Source organism: Cheilinus undulatus, linkage group 4 (assembly GCF_018320785.1).
Source record: "Cheilinus undulatus linkage group 4, ASM1832078v1, whole genome shotgun sequence".
Taxonomy (NCBI): Eukaryota; Metazoa; Chordata; class Actinopteri; order Labriformes; family Labridae; genus Cheilinus; species Cheilinus undulatus.
Genome location: NC_054868.1, coordinates 12,594,503 through 12,617,480, shown reverse-complemented (window position 1 = coordinate 12,617,480; position 22,978 = coordinate 12,594,503). Strand labels below are relative to the sequence as shown.

The window sequence follows — 22,978 nt, the reverse complement described above, 5'->3', positions numbered from 1 at the left end:
TTCCTAAATGGAAAATTCACCAAACTTCAAAGCAAATTCCCCAAAATTTACAAATACATTCTCCAAAATTTCATGAAAATATCTTTTTAACTTTTTTTTTAATTTACATGAAAATTCTTCAGCATTGTAAAGAACACTACCCTTCTCCAAATTCCCAAATATTTACAAATAAATTTTCCCAATTTCCCAATCCCAACATCCCTAAAATATTACAATCTTAAAATGTCACTTAGCAGACGTTTTTATCCAAAGCGACATACATACAGGTAGACAGGTGTTCCAGGAGTTAAGGGCCTTGCCCAAGGGCCCAAACTGGATATTTAGTTTGTACTGACTGGGATTTGAACCACTGATCTCCCTGACCACAGTCAGTGGTGTAGCACACTGAGTTATCCATGTTCCCATAATCCCAAGAAAACACCAAAAGAAAAAAAAATCAAAACAAATTTTTACAAAACTTTCAATCAAACCCGCCAAACACAAAAACGTTTTCCGCAGACAATTTACCAGCAAATTCCCTGAAATATGAAAACAGCGAATTCTCACAACATTTGAAGCAAATTATTTAAACTTTGATGGACATTCTGGACCACTATCTCAAAAACTAATTGCAGAAATTAATGCTAACCGACAATGCCATGTCCTCATATGTGCTTGTAGGGTCCAAGGGGTAAGTGAGCAGCTGAACAGGTGTAGCTAACGAGGTGGTCAGTAAGTGCACAGTTCAACGTTAGAATCACCTCCAGGGGTCAGTAGAGATCAGCCTTGACTAAAGGAGCATGGAAGCACTGAAGCCTGCGTATAAGCTACTGCTGTAAATTATGATTATCACATTCAAAAACTGAGGAAATACAAGCTGTCTGTTGAATATTCTTGATTATTTCTCCTACTAATTAAGCATTTGCTTCCAAACATTGTCTCATCTCAATCTGTCTATAAATAACTAAAGTTTATTTTTCATATTAGCAGTTATCAGCATAATGAAAGCTAATGCTGTCATGGTTTTAAAGATAATTTAAAACGTCCTTATAGCCTACCCTGCGTGTGCTGTCACTGAGTTTCTATTGCGTTACTAGCTCACTGTTATGCTTGCACTACTGTCATTAATTAATTAAATGTGAGCTCAGTGATAGAAAATCCGTAAGATTATCCAATAATTCTCAACCAAACCGTTAATGAGAATTACGTCGTGTATTACTGACACCCATATGCTAATGTGTTTTCCCGCCCTGTGTCCACCTGTTAGAGCTGGCTCTATGACAGACGGCTGACAGCCACAGCTCTGCACATTAGACAGACTAAGAGCTGCTCGGTATTTAGAGGCTCATCACTATCCCGAACAGTCCCAGAACATCTGTAGAGGATGTTTGGATCACCTGGATATTACAAGGTAAGACACTTCAAATATAAACGCTGCAGCAGGTGTGGAATAATGGTGAGAGCTGCTGCTCCATCTTTAAAAATTAAGCTACTTTTTATAGTCCTGTTTACGCTTAAAAGAGAGAAAGAGAGTTATTTGATGACAAGACACAATTAACGACATTTAAGGCATTATTATTGATAGTGTAATTTGTTGCAGTTTTGTGTCAACATTTTTGCCATGTGTCAGTGCACTAAGATTAAGTGATCTAATCTGGATTATAGAGTGCACAGGCTGGTGATAACCTCCGCTCTGCCCGCATGTTAGAAACAGACAAGAGACAGAAAAACCTTCATGTGACTTCTTTATATGCAAAGTTTAAACTGGAAATAGACCATGTAAGTAATTCGACTTGTTTTGGGCTTTTGCTTTAATTGCATTTATAATCCTTCATGCCAAACCGTCATCCTCTGCTGGATTATTTAACTATTTGAGAGGCTGATGTATCTGAAGAAAAAATATAGCCTAAGTTTTGAGCATTTTTATGTTATAGTGGTACCTAATGAGCAGGGGTGGCTTTAAAGATTTTGAGGCCCCAGACAAAAACTAAGATGAGGCCCTTTCCCATCTATCAAAAAGAAATCATAAACAGTAGTAAGGATGTAAATGTATCAGAATCTCACAGTACGGTGATACCTCAGTAAGAACTCCACGGTGCACTACTGTATTTGTTGTGGTATAAAAAAACAACAACAACAAATGAAGTCTGGGGAATAAAGTTAAGTCTGCATTTATTAAACAATGACTGCACTTGAATTATTACAACTACAAGTGCAGCAGGTGTGCATCTGCTAAAATCAATTTGTAAATTTTGGCATATCAGATGGACGAAAAACAATGTTGTGTATCCCTTTTAACGTGAACAAACACTTGGATGTTTTTTTTGTTTGTTTGTTTTTTGCTCACCACATAAAACTAGAGATCAGCAGGGCATACTCTTCAGGGCTGGAGGATACCGACCAAAATCATGGCAGTTTTCAGTTAATTGGTGATGTATAATTTACAAGTTTACATTTTGATGTAGTCTTAGTTAAAATCAAACTACATTAAAATCTGTTTTACACCAATCCAACAAAACAGAAGCTCTAGACACACAAGGCAACCAGGGTCCCTTTTTTGTTTTTTAATGATCAAAAATTGTAGAAAAACTCTCAAACACTGTCTACATATTTAAAAAAGAATGGAAACATTTCCATACATTGAAGCTGTCATATGTACCAAACTCTTTAATACCATATGTTTCAAAATGATAAAATCTGTTATTTTAATGATCCATGATATTACAGAAAGCTAATGGTTTTATATTATGCTTTTAACCAAAAGAGAAAGAAAGCCCTGTCTACAATGTAAAATTACAATTTGCCAATGTATTTGTGGAGTTCTGGCAATGTGCAGGAGTTTGCCTGGATTTTTACGATATTTAAAATCACAAATTATCCAACACCTCATTTAAAACATACCACTGAATCAAAAAGACTTTTCCCCAGCCCTGTCTATAGTGTCTATATCCTTATGTTCACTGGAGCATGAGGCTCTAGGCAAACCTTTGCTTCATGGTTAAATTGCCTATGCCACTGAGAGTTCAACTACTGTGGTTGAATTAATTCAATTTGATAGGCACTGTATGCATTATACAGAGAATAATTCTAGTTGTGCACAATAATCTGGCTATTAAAAATGACTCAATTAATCTATTGAACTAAATAATATACAGAGGTAAATATTAGCTTCCCCTTAACATAAAGTAATCAAAGTACAGTGCTTGTTTGAACAGCTTCACATGTCTCTGACAGCATCACTAGTGTTTGTGTGGGAGAGATTACTTTGATAAAAGCAGATGTTACTTTAATAATGTTGGGCTTTTCCTTTAATTCTGGAAATCAGTTCTGAAACAATGAGTTTGAGCAGAGTAAGTGGAGTTTTTCTTATGAGATGTTGTGAATCTAGTGTCAATATACATCAGAGACTTGTTCTGCAGCTGCAATGTGGAACCCCACAGTGTGTAAACTGGACGCTGTACTCTCCAGCAGAGCAGCAGAGGACAAAGTTACTCTGCTTGTTGTGTACTGTTGAATGGGAATCTTCTTTAAAGGATTGACATTTAAATACTTGCATTAAAGACATGTTCTCCATACATTGTGCAATATTCACCTCTTGTCATTCTTGTCAAGCTTTGTTTAAAATGCATGAAAATATGCAGTTGAAGATAAAGTTGACATATGTTTATGCATTAAAACTGCTTTGACCAGTGCAGTTAAGTCCTGGATCATCTGCTGCTAAAGCGTGGAACAATATGCTTCATCGTATTGTTGTGTTTGGCCTGACACCTGCCTTGTTTATCTTCTGCATCTTAGAAACTTTAATCCAATAAAGCCCCTTTCTGCTCCACTCCAAGAGGACATAGAGGAAGATAAAGAGAGAAAAAAAAAACACAGAAGACCTCTTTCTCTGGGGAATACAATAACACCGGAAGTGAACTTGTTGGCGACGTAGTGAAGCAGACACCAGCATGCAGGGCTGTGGAGCGGGTACCAGGCTGCGCTACAGGCTGACTCTGGTCACAGGGATGGTGGAGTGCCTGTGCTTTGCTGGACTGATCTTTGGATTTGCCTCTCTGATGTTTGTGTTGAAGGCGGATGGCTACTTCAGTGATTTGTGTGTAAACAGCCCAGGCACCAACATTACAGGTAAAACACTCTGCACACTAACATTGATAGGAGGGGGGATATCATCCTTCGTAAATGCATGATGGGCAAAAGTTCACCACCTTGTTAGTCTACATTCTAAGTTGTCAGAGTTGAGATTTGCTATAGATATAAATCTAACAGAGGTGGGAGAAGTACACAACTACTGTACTCAAGTAAAAGTACCATTATTTTGCTTAAAAATTACTTACTGGTCTAATAATCTACCCAAGCAAAAGTAAAAAGTATGTTATTTAAAGTTTGCTAAAGTTTACTTTTAGTAGTAGCATTCAAATATGATCTTTCCTTATTGGCAAGAACAACAAGAGACTAGAACTCCAATCTAGTTGTTCAGGTATATTCACATCTTTATAATAAAATGGAATACACATCAAAATTGACAGTGTTAATTAAACTCTTATAGAGTTAAATTTTACACTCTAAAATTGTCTATATTTGTCCACATTACATACAAATAAACTAAACTTTCTAAATAAAATATTGTGCAATATGACAGAGCTGCAGTTACTCTTGAAAATCCATGGCAAGGTGGGCCTCCTCTGGCATGAACAAAGCAGAGAGTTAACCTTATAGGAAGGATATGCACTATGTTTCCTTAAGAAGCACCTAGAGTCACAGTATGAACTCTAACTCAGTGGATAACTTCACCTATGGTGCAAAAGTGGGAAAGTATTGGATTATAATGTGGAATCATTCTCTGCCTATGTGCTACTGTGTAGTCAACAGAGGTGGAAAATGTACAAGAGTATTGTACTCAAGCAAAAGTGCATTTGCTCTGGTTAAAAATTACTTATGGAGAGGTAAATGTACTGATTTCAAAATGTGCTTAAAAAAGTACAAGTACCCCCCAAAAAGACTTAATTACATTAATCTGAGTAAATGTAATTAGTTACTTTCCACCCCTGAGATTTAAAGACCATTAACGTCACTGATGAAAGCATGGTGAATGAGAAGCACAGAGGATGTAGCTCCTATGACTTTATCCATTGATTTGTTAATCACCAGTTTGAGGCTTTATTGTCCCCAAGGGAAATTTGCTCACAGACAGTCAGCACCCCTTCCCTGTTTGTGTTAAAACATTTCCACAGAAATATTTAAGCCATATCTAATCTAACTCGCCAGATTGATGCTGCAAAGTGAGTCCACACAGAGGTGAAAATGTGCGTGCATGTACTCAAACCTGGTGTGGAACTTGAGCGTTTTGTATGCCCACGCTCAGATTGATAAGTGCTGATCTGTGTATGGAAACAATCATACACCTAAATTTCTGGTGTATGCACGTTTGGAAAATGAGGGCCAAAACATTTTCAGGTCATTTCCTCAAGTTTCTGGGTGGGCTGCACATGTAAATGTACACAGCAAAATTTTAACCCACTTTACCGAGACTTTTTTCTGATTCCCTTCTCCCAAGAATGATGGGTAGCAAGAGCCAGGGTTTGTCAAGTGAGAACCTCCCTTCATTGGAGTTTTGTCCGATTGGTCCCACAACACCTCAGGATGGTTGGACAGTTAACTTCAATGCCACCGCCCTCCATGCTAGCTCTTACAGCCCACCATACCACCACATAGATGCTCTATATCTCACTTGCTCAGCCACATGGCAATTATTACCCAGACACATACTCCATAATGCATTCTCCAGGTATTGCCAATGCTGGTCCTACCTACTCTATATGGGCACTAATGGCTTCCACAAACTAAACACAGCTATTCCACAGCTATGCCAAATAATATATGAAAAAGAACAGCAAGGGGAACCAAGAGAAGATAGAAGAATGCAGAGAAAAGTCTAAAGAGGGACTAGAAAAAGGACGGTGGAGGTGGCTAGCACTCACCCTCTGGCTGGTTGGGTTGTTGCTCTACCTACCCCTACTCCCTCAGTTTCATTATGGGAGAAAGGACCGCAAAGAGAAAAGAACATAGGAGATTAATCATTTTCCTCTGTCTTTATTTTGACCCCAACAGACATTATTCCCTCTCATCCAAATCTGCATTTTACTACTTTTATGGACATCCCCCTAGTTCTCTTTCATAAGCCCTGTCCTTGTTTGAATGAGTGTGGAATATTGTGGGAGAAAAAGTGAGTCAAAAAATATAGTTGATAGTCCACTTTCTAGTAAAATCACTTATAGTTGACTGTGGAATATCCAGCAGGGATGAAATTTCACAAACTGTGCTATTGTAAAGATGGCATTCATTGGAGCAAAGGTTCTCAACCTTTTCAGCCCACAACCCCCAAAATTAAGGTGCCAGAGTGGAGATCCCCACTGTACCTGAACATGGCTAAACATTCAAGAATAGTCAAGTGCAGAAAAGGCTGCCCATTAGGGGGGGGGAATAGGAGAGCTTTCTGGGGCCCAGCTAAACTTGGGGCCAACAAAATCATGGTCCATTGTAAAGTTGAGCTGTGGTATTTTATATTTGACCTGAATAATAACCACTCTTATCAAAGAACATTTTTAATTCATCTGTGTAGTAAGTAGCCCTCTCTTAACAATGTAAATCATTTTGTTGAAAACAGAACTAAAATACTAAATATACTAATATACCAATGGCAAAAAATGGTGGGAAAGGAGGTGAAATTGGATTTTAAAATTAGCAGCAACTGGTTAGAAATGCCAAAAATTAGATAAAAGTGGCATAATAACCAAAAAATGGCAAACATGGGCATATTAAGTGGTAAAAATGTATCAAAAGTGGCTGAAATGGCGTTGAAGTGGCAAAATAGGTGGAAATTTGGTGAAATGGGATGAAAATTGGTATAAACTGGCAAAAAAGGGTTAGCTGAGGCAGAAAAATCAGAAACTGGCGAAATAGGCATATCAAATTGTGAAATGGAGCTTACAAAGTGGTAAAAGGGGTTAATAGTGGCAATAATGTGTCAACACAGCCAAAAACAGGCAGACAGTTGCAAGATTTGGTTTAGAGGTGCTAAAACAGGCAGGAAAAAAGTGGTGGAAAGGGTTTAAAAATAACCAAAAATGGGTTTTAAGTTGCAAAACTGTGTTAAAATTGATCAAATTGGTGGGAAAAAGTGATGAAAACGGCTTAAAATTTGGCAAAATCTAAAATAATAATTTTTTAAAAAATTGGCAAAATAGGTGTAAGTGACAACAGTGTAATTTAAAAAATGTTCTTATTTTATAGGGTATCAGGAAACCCCCCTCTTAGTGTCTTTTGACCCCCAACGGGGTCCCAACCCCAATGTTGAGAACCTCTGCATTAGAATACCATGCTTGAAGTCACTGAGCTCTTCAGAATTTCTATCACAAATGTTTGCAAATGGAGACTGGATGGGTTGCTGCTTGATTTTATACACCTTTGGCAATGAGTCTGATTAAAACACCTGAATTCAATGAGTCACAGGTGTGGCCAAATACTTTTGTCCATATACTGTATCTCTACTTTATCTCTAATAGTAAACTAAACTATTAGTGGACTACTATAGTATCAGGGGTAACAAGATGATCATTCAGGAGTACATCCAGTTAAAACAAAGAGTTCAGGGAAGAGGGCTGTTCTACTGATGCAGTTTTTCTGGTCTGCACGGCTCATTGATCCTTAAACTGACATCTTTATCTCCTGTTTGGCCATAGTCCCTGTTAAAAATTGACGAATCACCCACCGACAGTAACCTCTGTCAGAATGGCTAGTATTTGTATAATTCTCCACATAAACACCCAGACATAAATCAAAATGTCATCCCATGGAGTCAAATTTCTGGGAATAATTAGATTATTGTTTTTCTTTTAAAGCAGGCACATTGTATTGTTCACTATAAGTTGCTCAGTATCCAACCGTCTGCGTTTCTCTTCTTTACAGACTGCAGTAGACAAGATGAGCAGTTCTCTCTGATCTTCACCATCGCCTCATTCCTCAACAATTTCATAAACCTAATCACTGGTTATCTATTTGATCGATTTGGCACCATGGTCACCAGATTGCTGGGAATGTAAGTTCACTTCAGTTGAAGATAAAACTCAGAAGAATAATTTTTAGTTCATATTTTCCTTGTGTTAATTTTAAAAAGTCGTATAGGATCATGAGAAAAGTTACATAAAAAACAAAAAACAAAAAAAAAAAACAAGATAATTGTTTTTTAAAGAATTTCTTCATTCAATGCCAGATACAAGCACAGGTTCCATGAGGTCAAATGTGAGCTTGAGTTATCTCTCTAGCTCAGTTTCTACAGTTTAGAGTCAGGGTAGAGGGGCACCAGTAGGGTTCACAGAGATAGCCGAAGGGAGTGACGAATGAAGACTTAGAGATTACAGTCAGGCAAAGCCCACTTTAAAGAACCCCAGACCCCAGGAGAACATGGTGTTTTTATCAATGCAAACCATGCATTCTCTTCGGGACAAGTTCAATGAGACCTGACAACCTTGGTTCAGACAGAGCTCCAGTTTGTCACAACCCCATTGACCCCAGACCTTTTCACCACATAAGTTACTTTCCACTGAAAACACGTGCCCACAGTTTTGTTACACAACTCTCTGCATGATAATGATGGAAGGTTTGTTTTTCAATAAGCTGCTCTGTCCCAGTACAGTAGGAATGATCATTTCCAGGGTTTTAGTGTTATACATTGACAATTTTGGTTACTTATTTATTTCTCATTGCACATGTGGATGCATATCTTTAGATAACCTAATGCAGGTTATCAGGATAAAGAGCCCATAGATGAAAAACACCAAGATTGTGAAGATGTGGTTGAAAACAGTGGTTCCCAATGTGTGGCTTGAGACCCAAAGGTGGGTCACAGAGCTGTTTAGCATGGGTCAGAATGTGTGAGCCCAAGCAGAAATTAATCCATAGATTTTATTTTATTCTATTTTGTGGTGAAAAGGAGAAAATTGTTGTGGTTTTGAGATTTTGGTCTTGGGATAATAAAGCTGGGTTTCCCATGATTTTGTGCTGACTTTTACATGAGTAAAATAAAATCCTAACATCCTTCCTGGGCTTCTGTAATGACCTCTTGAAAATGTTTGCTTTGTTCTGTGTTTTTGTTAAATCGCCTCATGCGCAAACTAATATTCAGCTTTATGACTGAAGCTTATTGTTACAGTTTATTCCAGGTGAACCAGCTATTTTTAGACAAAAGTATGGCTTTATAGTAAACTTACAATGTCACTATTATATCCAAATGTGGGTGTGTGGGCTCTGACGTTGTGTGTTCTCAGTGTTGCTCCCCTAAAATCAGTTATTTTTCTCTCTTCAGATCTGTGTACACGACTGGAACCCTACTTGTGGCCTTTTCTAGTGCTGGTAGGTGCTGCCAATGCAAAAAAACATTCACTAATGGATTTAAATTAATGAGATTGACATAACTTTAATCACATTCAAATAAACACATATCTCTCATTGAAGTTAAAGTTAGGAGTGATGGTAAAATGAAGTTAACTATTAGAGAATGTTTTCTCTTTGTTGCCATCTTTGTCTTATCTTGTTTTATTGCCATTATCCATTCACATCATGAGGAATTTCACTGTTCTTTATTTTTACCATATTGTCCTTTGAAATTTACAAGAATTTTCTCTGAAATATCAAAGAATTTTCTTGGACACTTCGGGGGATTTCAGTCATTTTCATGGACCCTAGGGGAATGTATTTAGAATTCTGAGAAGAGACTTGGGGGGGAAATTGCTTTGAAATTTCTAGGGCTGACACCTTTCACTTGATTGGTCAGATGGGTGGTCGATGTGCTCTTATCCTTCCAAGATTAATGTTTGTGGGTTGGTCCTGTGCTCATTTGTGTGCATGTGAGAACGAAACGGCATACACAGCAGGAGACAGAGAGGAGCAATGAAGCGCTGGGCAATATAGGCAGAGAGGAACACAACGTGACAGGACATGCTAAATTCTGATATTTTCACAGCAGCTACAGTTATGTAAATACCTCGGAAAAAATATCTTAAACGACAGAAAGATGCAGGCTTTTTGTATTGTATTGGCATTGCTGAATATCTCTGCTCTGCCCTCCGTTAGAGCCCCAACTCCCATGGCCTGTTTGATTCACCGGTCACGTCAGCTTTAGTATCTGTTACAGACGGAGAGCAGAAGAGAGAAAAGATGATTTCTCTCGGTTTTTAAGTCCTGACCAGCAAACTTTTTTTCCCTTCACCTCTGTAAATAAATGCTGCATACGGTCTGATAAATGCTCATAAATGACACAGCACGGGCCCCCAATAATAGTTATCGTTATGAATTAATACAATCAGTTGTGATGATATTTTGTTGGTTACTTGTTGTCAAAGAGTTATTGTGCTGTAATCATGGAAATAATATGGTTAAAGGCAGGTGCACGCTGACCATTTCTTTTTAGGATTTATTTTGGGCTTTTTTTGCCCTTATTGACAGAGGATGACAGTAGATAGAGTTGGAAACAGGGATGAGAGTGGGGGGGGGGGCATGCAGGATTGAAACTGGGGCCACCCGCGTACAAGTGTGCCTTAATCCACTAGGCCACCTGCGCCCCACGCTGATCATTTCTGAGTCAGCTCTTGTTTTAGTAGAGCATAGTGAGGATTAAAAATAATTGATAATGCCTCATAAATTTTGTTAATTTTTAAGATCAATTCGGCTACCAGAGGGTGCAATGGAACCATTAGGCTGATTAATTTATTATTATTATAATGTTGTTGTTTTTCTTTTTATTTTTAGGCTTTACGATAATGCTTCATTGATTTGGGAAATATCTGAATACATTTTAGGGAACTTGTTTTTATGGGATACAGTAGAAATATGATTAGGAATTTTTTACTGAAATTTTATCATTTATAAATCTTTGAAATTTGTCTGGATTTTGGAAAGGAAAACCAATTCCTGTTCAAAGAAGAGGCTTTGCTTTCAAACTTGTTAGGTCCAGCTTATCCTAATTAAGTGGGGTGGAACTAAAAATGCACTCCAAACAAAAGCTCAGGTTTTAGTAGCTTAGTGGGCTATCTAGTTGTTTCATCGTCACGATAAAAAAAGATTTTAGACACTACTCTGTCTTACAGTTGAAATGTGAAGCAACAGTGACTCATAGATATCCATGACATGATGCATTGGAATTAAAAAAAAGCCTCAAACTATGAACTCCTTCATGTTCCTCCATATTCATGTTTTCTGTGCTCCTCTCAGCCATATGTCTGTACGTCTGTCATGTGTGAGAGCAGCCTAACATAACTTTCTGCTCATTAACCACAATGCATGATGCTAAGTATTGTCTGGCTAGATACCATCCATTGTTCTCTACTTTTCACAATGCATTATGGGATATAATGAGTGTACTATATAGTATATGACCATGATCACCCAGAGTTCAAACAGCACCACCAAATACTGTATTCACTATATCGTGCAGATGCAATGAATATGGAGTGATTTCAGAAACAACCAACATTTTCCTAGCACGTGTTTAGAAAGTGGTCAGTGCAGACTAAAATTGTATGCCGATGTTATTCCATTGGAGCTTTAGCAGCCATTATAAATACAGTTAACTTGTTTTAAGCTACTTATCTGTCAAGCTGGCATGGCTTGATTCTTGCTTTCATTTTAGATTTACGTCATTTGTGTTGTAAATATCTTGTGTGACACGTGTGGATCCATAAAATTGTTCTGTTTTGTTTTGTTTTGTTTTTTTTATAAATCAGGCTGTTAACTTTGTCTTTTGTGGTGCAGAAATTTCTAACCTGCTGTTTCCAGCGCTGTCCTGCATTGCTGTTGGAGGAGTTCTGTTCCTTCTAACCAACATGCAGGTAAATTCTACATTTTGGTATAAAAAAAAATATAGAGCCCATTTATGTACTGTATGCCCAAAATGATTTACAACCCTAATTTAAAAAAACTGGTGTGCTGTGTAAAATATAAAAAAACAGGATGAAATGATTTTTAAAACTCATAAACCCATATTTTATTCACAATAAAAAATAAAACAACATTTCAGCTGTTGGAATTAAGACATTTAACAATTTCATGAAAAATATTACCTTATTTTGAATTTGTTAGTGGCAATATTTCTCAAAAAAGTAGGGACATGGCGACAAAAGGATGGTAAAGTAAGTGGTACTGATGAAAAACAGCTTGAAGACAGTTTGCAACTTATTAGGTTGATTGGCAACAGGTCAGTAACATGACTGGAAACAGTTGGAAACAATTTCAGAAAAATGTTCCTCAGTATAAAATTGCTTGGACTTTGAATATTCCACCATCTACAGTACATACAAGAGAATCAGAGAATTTGTGTGCAAAGGAGAAGGCCGAAGGTCAATATTGGATGCTCATGATCTTTGGTGGCACGGCATTAAAAACAGGCATGATTCTATAATGGAAATCACTGCATGGGTTCAGGAGCACTTCCAGAAATCATTGTCTGTCAACAAAGTTCACCGTTCCATCCACAAATTCAAGTTAAAGCTGTATCATGCAAAGAAGAAGCCATATAAAGACAGGACCCATAAACGCTATTGTTTTGTTCAGGCCAAAGCTCATTTGAAATGGACTGAGGCAAAGTGGAAAACTGTTCTGTGGTCAGATGAATCAAAATTTGAAATTATTTTTGGAAACCACAGACACAGTGTCCTGCAGACTAAAGAGGAGAGGGACCATCCAGCTTGTTATCAGCGCCCAGCTCAAAAGCCTGCATCTCTCATAGTATGGGGCTGCATTAGTGCCTACAGCGTGGGCAGCTTACACATCTAGAAAGGCACTATCAATGATTAAAGGAAATAGAGGTTTTAGAGCAACATGTGTTCCCATACAGACAACATATTTCTGCAAGACAATGCTAAACCAACGCATCCATCACAACAGCATGGCTTCACAGTAGAAGAGTCCGGATGCTGAACTGTCCTGTCTGCACTCCAGACCTTTCAACAATAAAAAAAAAAAAAACATTATGCCCAGCATTAAAACAAAATTTCCTGCATAGAAGACCCAGGACTGTTGAGCAGTTAGCATCGTACATTAGACAGTAATGGGACAGCATTCCTCTCCCAAATATTCCAGCAAAGCTTCTCCTCACTTCCCAGACGTTTACAGACTGTTGAGAAGAGGAAATGTTACATAACAGTGAACATGACCCTGTCCCTACTTTTTTGAGATCTGTTGCTGCATTAAAACTCAAAATGAGCTAATATTTTTCATGAAATGGTGAACTGTCTTAGTCGTTGTTCATGTTGTTCATGATCTTATGTGGATGAAATATGGGTTTGTAAGATTTGCAAATCATTCCATACTGTTTTAATTTACATTTTACTCAGTGCCCCAACTTTCTTGAAATTGGAGTTGTATTTTAAAACACTGTTAAACTCTTCTAAAAACCAAAATCGCATGTCTTTATGCTTCTCTGTGTCTTTGTAAGGTAGGGAACCTGTTCCCGGCTCATCGCTCCACCATTATCACTCTCTACAACGGTGCCTTTGACTCCTCTTCTGCTGTGTTTCTCCTCTTTAAGGTAAAGGGTCACACCAATGCCACTGAAGGTATTTCAATTTTAAGTTGTGGTAAATGTGAAATCATTCACTAGTTAGGTAATGGTCATAAAACAATAACAGCTCTTCAGGACATTCATAGTGTGGGATTGTAGGCTGCACTTGGTCATTGATTACTCACTTGAGTGAAACATTTTGCTTTGAAGAGGTTGATCAAAAATGGTTAACATAGAAAAGTATGATTTTTGATCAATGATTCTGTAGGTAGCCAGAGGAAATGTAAACACGGTCAAGCTCCAGAAGAAAATTGGTTTATCTTGTGATTTAGATGAAAATCCATTTTTGATGGTCCCTACTGTCAATGCACATTGTACATGTGTGTTTTACTTTAAGAAGACTATCAAATTGACTGTTCTTCCTCTGTTTTCCAGGTTTTGTATGAGCAGGATGTTTCCCTCCGTACATCCTTCCTTGTTTTGTCCTTCTGCAGCATTATACACCTGGTGAGAACCTTTGTGCTGATGCCGAGGACCCACATCCCCTATACTCTGCCACAATACTACACCTATGGGTGAGAACAAGCAGCTACTGTATCAAGTAAAATATTTCATCTTTATGGCTTTGACAGGATAATAACATTATCATTTTCTGCTGTACAGATTGGATTGTGGTAAGGCAAACACCTATAATGTAGAGCAGTTTGAAAACGTCAGGGAGGGTGCCATGGCAGGTTCACAGGAGTCCAGTGGGAAGGACAAAATGCCTTCAGCAGCACAAGACTCAGAAAAGAAAGGTACTTATCCTTCTATTTATGCCATTAAGCTTCTGCTGATAGGTGTTCAAACAACTTATTTACAGGGGAAACCACAGTTTTTGCATATGATGCTTTATTCTACATGTTATAAAAAGATGAAACGTTAAACGTCTTTGGCAATTAGACTCCATTGGAATGTCATTGTGAGGCCAGCACCATAATATGATAGGCCAGGGGTTTTCAACCCCTGTGAAAAAATAAGATTTTAAAAAATCTAAAAAAAAAAAAAACAAAACATATTTTCAAATATTAATGACTCCTCTTTAAACATTTTTACCTTTAACATTTTTATAACTTGGATATTTTGGTTGCATATGTCTTTAAACATCTATCTTACCCAGGCAATGAGTTTTTTAGTTGCAGCAATGAACTTATTGTTGGTGCTACTTGATTATTATGCTCTACACTCTAATGGAGTGGGACCTATGAGTTTGCATCTCTGCGGTTGATGCAGGATTGCATAACTGCAGATCATCCTCCATCTTCAGCCTTATTTGGTACTCGCCTTTGATCATCAGTGCCAAAAACCTGCACTTGCAGAGGTTATCTCAGTGTTTACAGCCTTAAATGTCTCTGTTAAGACCAAAATTCCTTTTACTTCCAGTCAAAAAATTCCCCTGGTTTTGGTCACTAGACTTAGTGCTCTGTCTCAGCATGACCCCAGGGCTGGCAAGTGCTCTCATTAGCTTGTACATCAGAACGTCCATCCAATCACCCTCTGAGTTTTTTTTTTTTTCAAAGGCTCTGCCTTTTTGCTGTCGTTGATCCCACAAGCCCCAGTACAGGTGGCTGTGTTCCAGGTCTCCATCCAACGGGTCCGGTTAACAAGGTATCTACTGGTGGATCCAGACAGAATAGCTATTAACTGTTTAACCTGGGGGTGAGAGTATTTGAGGCCCAGCTACCTAACTGTCTACTTCCAAATGCCTGCCCTGCTTCCTACATCCATGAATACCATTGAATAGCCTGAATGATATTTCACCAGTGTACACATTTGTTAACGACAGCTACTCTCTCATGATCTGTGCATTCGTTAGTTGCTGGGAAATTATTTAGAGATCAGCTAAACGCCGTCTATGGAAGGTTTACCATCTGGCGTGTTTGATAGTCTTCTTTAGTACTGTCTGAAGGAGATCCAGTCCATATTGTCGTCCTCTTGATACATCCATAAGCCAACCCATAATTGTTCCTTGCTTGTTGTTTTTTCCATTTACAAACAAAAGACTGTTACAATCACATAGAGCTCTCCTGTTGTAGAGTGACTGACACCCCCAATGACCTGTGAACACACAGCCATGGAGACAGTGGTGACGTCAGCGTACCATGAGTGGTCGGGATCATACCACTTAGCATAGTGTGGCCAAGCTGTCGGTGAAGACGGGTCCAAATTTAAGTTGCATTGTCTTACATGGTGCTGTTGAGGTAAAAGCAAAGCTGAGGTATAAATGAATAAGGAGCTGAACTTGGACACTGAATAGATAGACTGGAGGTAACGGGGTTGGGTTTATAAAGATAGAATGGTAGATGTAAATGTAAATGTAAGGGTTCAAAACTCCTGGTTTAGGAGCAGTAATATATACTGTTAAAGTCCAATGGATGTTCCCCTAAACCATGAGCAAATGCTCGCTGTCAACCAAAATGCCATACTTAAAGTCAACCTTTTGGTAAGGTACACTGATTTGCTTGAGTGTTTCTGTATACAAGGTTCTATGTACAAGATTTTGAACATTGGTATAGCACAAAGCAACTATTTGTCAAGTAGTTATATGGAGGAAAAGCTTCCTGGGCTGAAGAGATTACCTTGACATGCTTCTCTGGTACAAGGTACAGTTGCTTTAATAGATTCATGTAATTGTCTGCTTTGTAGTGGCGAGTTTCAGGAGCTGTGTGCTGACTCCGTTCTTCATGTTCCACCTGATGTGGTTGTCTGTAATGCAGCTGAGGCATTACCTCTTCATCGGCACTCTCAACCCTAGGCTCAACCGACTGGCGAACAATGACCCTGACCTGGGTAAGTCTTTATAGGTCCTTGTCCACACAGACACAAAACGATATATTTCTGTTTCTGCATCAGTGTTAATTTCTTCGACTAAAACTGTGACTGAAAATGTTCATCGACAGCCTTTTTTTCCATAACAAAAACTAGACTAAGACTAACAAAAATAGATCTGTGATGAATAAAACTGACAAAAACTAAGTTTAATTTAAAACTTGACTTAAATGTAGTAGTGTTCGTCGGACATTCAAAATCCGTGATATTTTTCCACTGTAGGTAAGCACAAAATAATTCAAAACGACTGAAAACACCTTAGTGCGTATGACAGGTATGTAAGTGGCACTCTAACACTGCCATGGAACTGCACCAAAAACAGAGAAGAAGATTATGGAGCAAGCACACCCAAAACTTTTCTCTTACCCTTTTCTCTATGATGATATGTCGTATGCTGGTCTCTATGACCATTTGTTGTTAATGGTGGTAGAAGAGAAGCAGAAGACACAAACACAATTATGTAATGTGATTATTATGGTTGTTGGCTGAGCTCATGCATGTAGGTAAAAATGGGCTATCAAGTAATCGTTTCAGGAAAGATGCGCTTGGAGACGAGGCGGTTGGCACATTGTTCACTCTGGGACTGTTCTTGAAAAATAGCATTTTTGGGCTTCCAAAATTCCCGTTTCCATGTGGATGAAATGCCAATACTATAAAATACTTTAGCCAATACTCCTAAACTCATCTCCATCTGGAGGACCCCTAAAAATCACTGACTTTTTGTCTTAAAAACTGTAATTTGAAGTTAAGTCTTGGTTCTCTCTGACATTTTTTCTGCTTCTCTTTCCACCATATTTCCCTCAGTGAGTCAGTACACGAATGCTTTCGCCATAACACAGCTGTGTGGAGTGCTGTGTGCTCCCTGGAACGGCCTCATCATGGACAGACACAAGGGGAAGCCTCTGGCTCTTGGTAAATCAAGGACTTATATTATAACTTCACATGTGTGGTCAGGCAACTGTAAACACTCCATTTAAACCATTCTCTATTTTGTAGGAGTCACAGAGCAGGAGGCAGACCTGCGCTCCTCTGTTCTGTCTCTTTTCCTCACCTGCCTGCAGTGCCTGCTCTTCTCTGTGTGTGCCTCCATTCCTTTCCTCCCTCTGCAGTACCTCACCTTTGTTCTTCAGGTCCTCAATCGCTCCTTCCTTTATGGGGGAACTGCAGCATTCATAAGCATTGCGTGAGTGTCTGTCAGTCATCTACACACACATAAACACAGGGAATAGACAAATAATACAAAGGACCTACTTTAACCAGCTTGACCCAACTTAGTTCATTATCTTTAATGTTTTGTTTTTTTTCTTATGGGACTATTGCTGTTTTGGGGTGGCTATGATTCGATGGTAGGATCAGTTGTCTCTGCAGCTGCATGTTAATATGCCCTTGGGACATTTAATCCCAGTTTGCTCTTATAGCTGCATCAGTAGCATTTCTCTTGAATGGGATTAGCTAATACTGTTGGACGTTTTACATAGCAGCCTCCACCATCAGTGTGTGACTGTGGTGTTAAAATGTTCAGAGTAGCCAAATGTAGCCACATAAAGAGCTATAGCTGCACATTATTTACTACAAGTGCAAGAGTGCAAAGAATGTAAGATTGGGACCATTTAAAAGCATTTTGAATCAGCTTTAAACAAGTTGTTGGCCTATTTTAGGCCACAAAACTTTTACTTACATTCTTTATGGTATTGTCATTATGATTGATTTTGGCACAATTCTGATCATTTTGATTCTATTCACCACCAAAATGGATTTTGAATAAAATGGTTGAAGTGTGACAAGAGTGTAGACTTTCAGCTCTAACTTAAATTGTGGCGTTTATGGCCTCCTGTCCGGATCCGATCTTTTACTACTGATTATCTACCATTTCAAGTCCCAATCCAATACACATATTTGCCTAGATTAGAGTTTCAATGATTTTTGTTTACAAAAATGACATAGGTAAACAGAATGACTAGATGTACCAAGCTTATTCCATTTAATTTGGTACAGCTAACGTTGTTGTTAACGCTTAACCCCTAAATACCTATTGTATAATATTTGATACACACTTTTATGGGGCCTCTATCTTATCACAATGATAAATAAAAAACTTAAAGTTCTTTTTAATACAGGCAGATAAATGATCAAAAAGCCCTAAAGTGGATTATCGGTTGCCAAAAACACCTTAATGTATCAAATGTGATACAAAAAAATATATATATAATTTTATGGCAATTTTTCTTTTTCGGGATTTGGGTAGAAGGTTAAAAAAGTATTTTAATTACAAAAAATGAGACGTCTTTATTTGAGTTAACAGGCTTTAAGGGGTTAAAATAAAATTTCTACTCAGAATGGTGTAATAGCTGTTTCTCTTTAATAATTAGTCAAAAAACAAAGTCATATACTGACTTAATGCAATGGTTAAATAAATCAGAGAAGAATAAAAAAAAAATCACTAAAGTGGCCAAAACAGCTTGACCTTAGAAGTCAAAAATATCAAAATAAATAAAAAATGGAATTCAAATGACCTAAATTCCACTTAAAGGTGGTTTAAACAGCCTCAATAGTAACAGTAACCAGTAAGTCCAATAATTTCCAGTAGTAAGAAAGTAAATACGAGAGAACTGTGTTGTAGTTTAGTGTGAAAAGATTGACACTGAGTCATAGACATTCATCTGAAAAGGCACCCCTCCTTCTTTCTGTCTTTTAGTTTTCCAGCACCTCACTTTGGAAAGCTGTACGGCACAGTGATGTCCATGTCTGCTATTATCTCTCTGCTGCAGTACCCGTGCTTTGCCTTGGTTAAAGGAGCTCTCGGTGGAGACCCCTTTTATGTACGTTTTAAAGAACTTTTCCTCTGTTTTATGAAAGAACTGATGAGTGAATAACATGCTCAGTCAGTGAATTTATCTAAAATTATACTGTATGGTGACATTTAATAGAAAACTGTCAAAGGAAGTGAGATATACCAGGCTGAAGACATAAGGATACTTAAAGTTGTGATCTGTTACAGGTGGACACTGCTCTGATTCTTCTCACTCTGCTGGTGTTCATCCATCCCATCTATGTCTTCATACACTGCAGGAGAGTAGCCCGCAACAGAGAAGACCAAAACCAGAACAAGATTGACAAGGGCACAGCAATGGCAGAAGCTAAGTTATAGAAACATGAAGTGTTTTAGAATACACTGTATGGACAAAAGTATTTGGCCACCTGCCCATTACAGCAACAGGGACTGTAATGACATGTAGTTGTTATTGTAGAGTTGTCCCCTCTTTTGCCGGTATAACAGCCTCCGCTATTCTTGGAAGGCTTTCCACCAGATTTTGGAGTGTTTTTGTGAGAATTGGTACACATTCATTGTGTAAGAGCATTTGGGGTTTAGGTCAGGGTCAGTCATATTCTTCCACACTGACCTCATCAATCCATGTCTTGTCCTTGCTTTATGCACTGGGGCACAGTCATGTTGGAATAGAAAAGGCCTTCCCCAAACTGTTTCCACAAAGTTGGAAGCATAGCATTTTCCAAAATGTCCTGGTATGCTGAAACATTAAGATTGCTCTTCACTGGAGAAAAGGGGCTTAGCCCAAACCCTGAAATACAGCCCCATACCAGCATCCATCCTCCACCAAACTTCACAGTTGGCACAATGCAGTCAGGCAGGTAATGTTCTCCCAGCATCTGCCAAACCCAGACTCACCCATCTGACTGCCAAACAGAGAAGCGTGATTAATCACTCTGCAGAACATCTTCCCACTTCTCCACATTAAGTGTTGGTGTGCTCTACACCACTCCATTGGACTCTGTGATGTGTGGCTTGTATACAGCTGCTCGGTCATGAAGCGCCCAGCACAGTTTTTGTGCTTACATTAATGCCAGTGAAAATTCATAACTCTTCAGCAGAACATTGGTGACTTTTGCGCACCATTTGCATGGCAGTCATTCACTCTGTGATTTTACATCGTCTTCGGTTGAGTTGCTTTTGTTCTTAGACTCTTCGAATTTCTAGTAATATCCCTTACAGACTGTGGGGATGAAATCCAACAAACTGCAAAGGTGGCATCCATCACAGTACCATGCTTGAAGTCACTGAGCTCTTCAGAGCGACCCATTTTGTATCACAAATGTTTGCAAAGCTGGAGACTGCATGGCTAGGTGCTTGATTTTATCTGTGGCAACAGGTCAGATTTAAACACCTGAATTTAGTAATGAACAATTGTGGCCAAATACTTTTGTCCACATAGTGAATACGTAGAGGCCTTACTGTTTGGGTTTGAAATGCTTTTCCTGTAACACAAATCTCTGGGGGGAAAAGAAGGTGACAACTGCAAAAAAAATTCTTTGGTTCCAACACTCAAAGTGTTAGAAAAAAAAATAACATCATAATGTTGTTTACATAGCTACAGACTTCAAAGTATATGACAGAAGAGTTCAGAAATCTTTTTTTTTACTGAAGTAAGCTTTCATGTGTCATGACATGTGCCTGCACCGGTCTTTCACAGTGTTGTTAGGTGACATTATGCCACAGTTGGCACAAGTTGAGCAGCTTAGCATTGTTTGATGGCTTAATCAGTATCTCATAAAGTAGCATGATGTTACTTGAGCAGCCCAGTTATTTCATAGCTTAATCAGTACTTCATGAAGTAGAATGATGTGTACCTGTGTTAATCTTAAAAGAAACTAAAACAGAATGGCTTTTAAGCATGCACCCATGCTCTTCCTGAACTAAAACTTTAGTTCTTTTTAAAAAGGAGTAAGAACTTTTTACATTTTATGTTTTGATTTCTAAAAAATAAAACATCTGTGTGTTATTTTATCTAGCTGTTATTTTTCCAATTAAATGCATAAATTACAAAATTGTATTTTGAAGTTAGAAGAAATGTTGTGGGCAGTAAAGTAAAGTTAATTTTGATGAAACACAAGCAGGAAAAGAAGCAACATAAAATGACGATCTTGTCTCTTTATGCTTCTGCTCAGTTATAGACAACAAAAAAGGGATTTATACAAGTTTTGTGCACTTTTGTATGCATATCTTAATCCACTTTTTCTGATAAATGTTCTTTTTTATATATTTTTGTGAGAACAAATTCACAAGTTTCTAAATATTTTGTATAAAATGTTTCACAAAAATAATAAAATTTTTGAAAATAATGATGTCTTGTTGACCGGGCTTGATAATATTTATTGTAGTGTCTGACACTTAATATGTTGAAAAAAAAAAACTTTCTTTTTAAGTAGGCACACCAAACATTGCAGTGTGCCATTTTCATCAACCTTACACTAAAAAAATCACTTCAGTAGGTATACCAGTTTAACTTGTCATCAGTGCAATCACGGGGCAGAAACCAATACATTCAGGCATGCAGACACGGCCAGAAGATCTACTGAAGTTCATTTTGAGCATCAGAATGGGGAGGAAAAGGGACTTTGAAGTACCATGGTTGTTGGTGGCCTGGCAGGTTTTCGTGCTGTTTACTCCAGATTCTGGCCCTACAATTCAAATGATTGAGACTCACCTGTTATCTAGTTTCGGAAAGCATGTGTGAATCAAGCCTCGGCTTCCCGTTCCCATTCTTAGCAAACAGAAGTGACACCCAGTGTGACCTTCTCCTGTTGTAGCCCATCTGCTTTAAGGTCTGATGTTGTGTTTGTTCAGATGCTCTTCTGCATACCTCTGTTATAACAAGTGGTTGAGTTATTGTGGCCTTTCTATCAGCTCAGACCAGTCTGGTCATTCTCCTCTGATTCCTCCCATCGACAAGGTGTTTTGGCCTAGATACCTTCTCCTTTCTGGATGTTTTCTTGTTTTTGGACCAATCTTCGTAAACTCCAGAGATGTTTAAGAGAGATGGATCTATTTCCAGTAGATCAGCAGTTTTCTAAATATTTGAACCAGCCTGTCAGGCACCAGCAACCTTGGCACATCCAAAGTCACTTCCTCCCCTTTCTTTCTTATTCTTGTGCTCGTTTTGAACTTCAGCAGATTGTCCTGACCACATCTACATGCCTAAATGCATTGGATGCTGAAATGTGATTGGTTGATTATTTATTCACATTAATGAGAAATTAAACAGATATACATGATGCAGAAAAGCTTGTCCATGCTTTTGTGACCTTTAGGTTAGAGTAGTGTAAGTCTCTTCTATCAGGTTGTCCTAGTAAGTCACTAAAGCAGCACACGTACTGACTAGAACCAGGAAAAGAGATCAAAATACTCTGGTCTTAGCTTCTCTGCATTGGCTCCCGATGAAATCTAGAACAGAATTTAAAACTCTTCTCGTGGTCAGGCACCTACTTATCTTGAAGAGCTCATAGTGCCATATTATCCCTCTGGATTGTTGTACGTTCAAAATGCCTGCTCGTGGTACCTTCAGTCTCTAAGAGTAGTATGGGAGGTAGAGCCTTCAGTTATCAGGCCCCTCTCCTTTGGAATCATCTACCTGTCAGGGTCCAAGTGGCAGACACTCTCTCTACCCTTAAGAGTAGGCTTGAAACTTTCCTTTTTAACAAGTTATAGTTAGACTGGCTCAGGCCTGGATCAGCCCTTAGTTAGTTATGCTTACTGCCAGGGGGTCATGGCACACTGAGCTC

At 38.3% G+C, this 22,978-nt stretch overlaps 1 protein-coding gene across 5 annotated transcripts; it reads left to right on the top strand.

The window, feature by feature from the left end:
- The first annotated feature begins 1,079 nt into the window (after window positions 1–1,079).
- Window positions 1,080–21,546, top strand: LOC121507899 (solute carrier family 43 member 3-like). Of its 5 annotated transcripts, none has more exons than XM_041784281.1 (14): window positions 1,082–1,390; window positions 2,340–2,408; window positions 3,775–4,107; window positions 7,948–8,077; window positions 9,344–9,390; window positions 11,788–11,864; window positions 13,469–13,561; window positions 13,970–14,109; window positions 14,198–14,331; window positions 16,220–16,363; window positions 17,207–17,314; window positions 17,399–17,585; window positions 19,098–19,221; window positions 19,401–21,544. In XM_041784281.1, the coding sequence occupies exons 3-14, from the start codon at window positions 3,930–3,932 to the stop codon at window positions 19,548–19,550; spliced, it is 1,512 nt and encodes a 503-aa protein (XP_041640215.1). In that variant the 5' UTR covers window positions 1,082–1,390; window positions 2,340–2,408; window positions 3,775–3,929; the 3' UTR covers window positions 19,551–21,544. The 5 variants fall into 5 exon arrangements, with proteins under 5 accessions (XP_041640218.1, XP_041640215.1, XP_041640214.1 ...); XM_041784282.1 differs by lacking the exon at window positions 1,082–1,390 and adding an exon at window positions 1,729–1,758; XM_041784284.1 differs by lacking the exon at window positions 2,340–2,408 and having other exon boundaries at window positions 1,080–1,390; window positions 19,171–19,221; window positions 19,401–21,546.
- Window positions 21,547–22,978: the final 1,432 nt, after the last annotated feature.

What these genes read in the sequence shown, in the direction of transcription:
- LOC121507899 (XM_041784280.1), top strand. Translation starts at nt 3,930, where the DNA reads ATGCAGGGCTGTGGAGCGGGTACCAGGCTGCGCTACAGGCTGACTCTG. An exon ending in CCACAATACTACACCTATGG is followed by an intron (nt 14,110 to 14,197) that starts GTGAGAACAAGC and finishes TCTGCTGTACAG; the next exon opens with ATTGGATTGTGGTAAGGCAA. An exon ending in GGGGAAGCCTCTGGCTCTTG is followed by an intron (nt 17,315 to 17,398) that starts GTAAATCAAGGA and finishes TCTATTTTGTAG; the next exon opens with GAGTCACAGAGCAGGAGGCA.